At 46.0% G+C, this 5,002-nt stretch overlaps 1 protein-coding gene and 1 pseudogene across 1 annotated transcript in view; one reads left to right on the forward strand and one right to left on the reverse strand.

The window, feature by feature from the left end:
• Window positions 1–2,821, forward strand: part of TBP (TATA-box binding protein) — a 12,438-nt gene extending 9,617 nt beyond the window's left edge. Inside the window, exons 7-8 of the mRNA XM_006915056.3 lie at window positions 1,332–1,432; window positions 2,115–2,821. Of these exons, the coding sequence (XP_006915118.1) occupies window positions 1,332–1,432; window positions 2,115–2,194 (181 nt within the window). The 3' untranslated portion in view covers window positions 2,195–2,821. The remainder of the gene's footprint in view (window positions 1–1,331; window positions 1,433–2,114) is intronic.
• On the reverse strand, window positions 255–370 carry LOC112482351 (annotated as a pseudogene).
• Window positions 2,822–5,002: the final 2,181 nt, after the last annotated feature.

Raw genomic sequence — 5,002 nt, forward strand, 5'->3', positions numbered from 1 at the left:
TCGAAGTGCAGTCACCAGCACGTGAGAAATGCTGTGGCTGCAGACGAGTTTGCTGCAGAGGCTTCTTCCTGGGGCCACGGCCACACCTGCTGTCCTCACTGGCCCCCCACTTCCCACTGCGCACGCGGACCGTCAGCACCCCTTACCGTGGTGGCGCTGGTTTCCCTTCTAGGTGCGTTTCACTTGACTGTTCGGTGATTACGTTTTATTATTTTTTTTTAATTTATATTTTTATTATTTATTATTATTATTAATGCCTATAGCACCTGGTCTTCCTAGGTGGTCTTCCATCCAAGTACTAACCAGGCCCGACCCTGCTTAGCTTCTGAGATCAAACATCGGGCTTGTTCAGGGTGGCCTGGCCGTAGACCATGGACCGTGGCTCCACTGGGGCGCGAACCCGGGACCTTCTGTGTGCAAAGCAGACATGCTGACCGCTATACTATGGAACCACGTCCAAGTGATTACGTTTTAAATGCACGAATTTCTCTCCAGTGTTTTCAGTTTCTTCTGGTCAGTGCTCTCAGACCTCCCAGCAGTCGTAGGAACAGCCTGTGTGTTTGTTTCCCTGCTACTTCTTGCGGGGGACCTGCAGGCCGATGGTCCCTGCCCCCCACTCCAGCCCCCTGCGCACAGCTCCCTGAAGCTTGCCGCACCCCTCCTGGCAGCAGGGCCTTTGCACATCCCACTTCTGTACCTGGCACACACGCATTCACTTTCACCTAGGAAACCCGCACTCACATTTCATGTACCCGCCCAGACACCTCTTCCTCAGAGAAACCTGCCCTGAGTTTCCCCCGGGGTAAACACACATACTCTAATGTTTCAGTCTCCGGACTAACAAACTGAGGTGACTGGGCTCAGAATAGGACATACTAGCCATGCATTCAGTCAGGGGGCACGGTCGGGAGGGACACTTACTCTCCACTGGGTAGCCTGCCTGACCAGCAGCAACAGCTGCAGCATATTTCAGTTTAAGGAGACAAGATGGGAATGATTAAAAGGCAAAATGCTCCTGTCAGATCTTAGAAATAAGTGATATACCTAAACTTGTCCAGAATGACACTTGATGGGAGTCAGAGGCACTACAAAACATCAGTGTAAAGCTCTCATTACGTCAGAAAACCCAGATTTGCTGGAAATAGTTACTTGGTCTCCAAGTGCCGATAACGAGTCAGCCCAGTGGCCCTCTCTCCTTGATGCCACTTAAAGAACTGGGCTTTGCCTCCCTGTTAGTTGGCTGTTTATTCAGTGTTTTCCTTGGTACACGCCCTCATTTTATCGAAACGCATTCGTAACTTTTAATTCACAAATTGTTTTTGCCATTTTCGTTCTAGTTATGAGCCAGAGTTATTTCCTGGTTTAATCTACAGGATGATCAAACCCAGGATTGTTCTCCTTATTTTTGTTTCTGGAAAAGTTGTATTAACAGGTAAGTTTTAACAGGAAGTAGTGTCTAAAGGTTTGAAAGTTTCAGGAATGGCATTTTCTCAATGCTGAAAAGTAATTTCATGGCATTGGGATACTCGGAGAGTCACTTGTAAAGATGGCTTTGGCTCTTTTTTCTTTTCCTCCCCGCCAGCACTCTGAGGAGAAGGACCAGAGGAAGTGAGGGCAGGGAAGCTCACGCATCTGTGCTGGACCTTCAGCCAAGTGTGACCTGGGGGGAGGGGAGGAGGGCGCATCACCCCGGCTTAGAGGTGGTGCTCTGGGTTGGAGCCTGCCCTCTGAAGCTTTGGCTCTCATCAGCACTATCGTGTGGAGACCACACTGGGCGACTCAAAGGAGGCTGGTCGGAGACAGCAATGGGGAGGGAAAGATGCAGCTGTTCCCACTGCCGACCTCCGTTTGTGACCTGGTGTGGGGACCAGCATGGTGACACCAGGCCAACAGCACAGTTGTAGTTTAAAGAGCCATGTGAAGAAAATACTGCTTTAAAAACAAAAGTAAGATTGTGGCAAGGGGTTCCAAATGAACATATGGATGCCCGCGTCTGTTAGTCTCACCGGGAATGGAAAGAATCGTGCTAGTAGTTTTGTTTTAAAAGCATAATTTTCCTCTTTGTGTATTAAATGCCATGGCAGTCTCATCTCTACTCCAACTCATCTCCACAGGTGCTAAAGTCAGAGCAGAGATTTACGAGGCGTTTGAGAACATCTACCCCATCCTGAAGGGTTTCAGGAAGACGACGTAATAGCCGTCGTGGGCTCCTGCCCTCCCCACCCACCGCCTTTTAAGAAATCAGTTTGGTACATTGAAACGGTGGGGGGTGGGGCAGCCCCGCCAACCGTGGTGACGGCCTGCACGTGCCCCGTGGGAGCGCCGGGAGGGCTGTCGCTTCCGCACAGGGGACAGCAGTGTTACGTGAGTCGCTGCACTGTGCTGCTGCTATTTGGGCAGCGCTGCCCACTTATTTATAGTTAGGTTTTAAACACTTACTGCTGTTGACAAGTTGGTTTAAGGGACAAAACTTTAGTGTTAAAGCCACCTCTCTAATTGACTGGATTTTTGGTTTGATTTCTTTCCCATAAACCAGTTTTTATATTTCTACCAGAAAAGTAAAAACCTTTTTTTAAAGTGTTGTTTTTCTAATTTGTAATTCCGAAGGGTTATTTTTGTGCCACATTCCGCCTTTTCAGTATTGCAGGACAGGACAGGTGTAGTAATGAGAACAAATGGCTGTAAATATTTTCTCCTCAGTACTCTGTACAATAAATGCTGTTTATAAAAGTGTTAGATTGATGCTATAAACGCTGCCTTGTAAGATTCGTGTGATCAAACTGTTAAAAAAGTTCTATTTTAGATACGATGGCTGAAACCATTGCGGTGTTTCCTTGTCGTTTGTTTCAGTCAACATTTTATTGTACGTGGCAGTGAAAATGGATGAACTGCCTGAAAATCGAAGGGCTCACGAAACATATTTATTGCATCCCATACATTGAGCACCGTTTCCCAGCTGCACTGCCTGTGATTCTCACCCTAACCCTGCAGCCACCGCCCAGAACTCTGCCATCCATCCCAGATGCCCAGCCACTATCCACTATCCTATAACCACTGTCCTAATCGAGATCAGTATTCCATTTTTTTTAAAAAATGTTTTTATATCTGTTTTATTCCTTAAGTTTTTCCTCCATCTCTAAGATCTCAGGCCGTTTGGCTGGTAGTTTCTTTACCGTGTTTGCTGTCGGCAGACTCACGGTGTGGCTCGGTGTGCCCTCTGCTCTCAGTTCAGATGAGCCACTGCATCCAAGTGGCATTCTTTTATTACGGATCTTTGGTTTTCTCTATTCTCATTGATCCATTAACGTTAGTGGATTGCAGCTGATGAAATTCTAATCATTTCATTTTTTTTCACATATTCATTGGAATACTTTCATAAAGTGATGCACTTCATATAGCAAGATAAATGCTTGCTTCCATCCATTTAAAGTTTTTCAAGATAAAATAACTCATGAGTTCATACTGATATATCTAATCCAGATTCAGGACTACAGGGGTTTCATTTGACCAATTCTATGTTATAACTTTTACAGAGAATTCTTAATTAAAAAAAAAAAAAGATGAGTTAAAACATTCCATAATTAGCTATTTACCTCACATTATACACACAGCAGTCTTAGAATGACAGAATACTACCACCGATATGATGAGTGAAAGCATTTAAACCAACATTTGTTTCGCTGTACTTTCTGAATTGGATGATGAAACCAGAACGCAGCCTCTGAGAAAGGACAGGTGACTGGAGTGCCATCTGCAGCAGGGGAGCCGCCTCGTCGGGCAGTGTCGGCCCAGCTGAGGTCTTGGGGGATGGTGGAGTGGATGGATGGGCCACAGTGACTGACGTCCTGTCCTCTGCAGCAGCAGTTGCTGGGTGACGTGTCAATTTACGGTGTTTTTAAATGTGTCTGCATTGCTAGAGGCAAATGAGTTGTGTGGTGTATTTTTTATTTAAAATTTTTATGACTTATTTTTATTTTTTATTTTCACTCTAGTTGCTATTTTTTTTTTTAAAAGAAGCACCACCTCAGTTTGAGACGCTTAAGAGACTCACCCCCAGATGGTTGGAGGGAGGGGTATGTCGGCATGAGAAAGGCAGGGGCGCCCAGCGGTGCCTCTCACCTCGCCTTGCTCAAGGACAAAACATTTGATTTCTGCTGCAGATGAGGGAAAGTAGTCCTGAAGATGAGGGACAGAACCAGCTGTTTTAGAATCTCGCCAGTGGAAGGTAGACTGCAGAGAATATCCCTTCTCCCAGGCCAGAAAGGTCAAAAACGGTACGTGAGCCCCCTGAGAGAAGAGGAAGACCGTCCCCAGTGGGGTTCTTTGGAAGCCAAGGAGACCTCGCCCCTCGTGTGTTCAGCTGGGTTGACAGCTGGGTCTCCAGTGTCTTCTGCTGTGGAGAAAGCCTGCCTGCAGTGAGAGTAAGGCGGAGGGGGTGGCACTGCTGAGGGGTGCAGAGCGGGAGGGAGCACGTGTTCCGGAACCCTCCTCATCCCTCCATCCTGCTGAGTCTTAAGCCAGTTCCATGGCTGTCTGTAAATTCCTTCCTGTTAAATGAGTGTGTCACTTGCCAATAAGGGTCCCGATGCAGATGGAAAAGTTGAGCTTGACTGATGAGTAGAAACGTAGACAGCTGAGAATATAAAAAGCATTCCAGCCCGAAGTTACATTTTTCTGGTGTTACATTTACATTTTTCATCCATTTCAAGTTATGATATAAGGTATGGGTCCAGTTGCTTTTTTTTTTTTTTTTTTTTTAAGCAGTAAGTACTTTGTTGTCAGACAGTTCCCTTTCCTCCCTTACTACTGCTCTTTTTTCCTCAGAGTTCAAAGTTATCCACTCTTGGATATTGCTTTTATACCAAAGGACTTCTTCTGTGTATGGTGTCTTTAAATAACATTCCTCTTTTTTAACCAGTTGTGAGGGATGTATCTGTTGCAGAGTGAGGAGATGGATTCTAACAATAAGGAAGGTAAGCTGTGACATCGCGCTACTGATGTC

Source organism: Pteropus alecto, unplaced genomic scaffold, assembly GCF_000325575.1.
Source record: "Pteropus alecto unplaced genomic scaffold, ASM32557v1 scaffold195, whole genome shotgun sequence".
Classification (NCBI taxonomy): domain Eukaryota; kingdom Metazoa; phylum Chordata; class Mammalia; order Chiroptera; family Pteropodidae; genus Pteropus; species Pteropus alecto.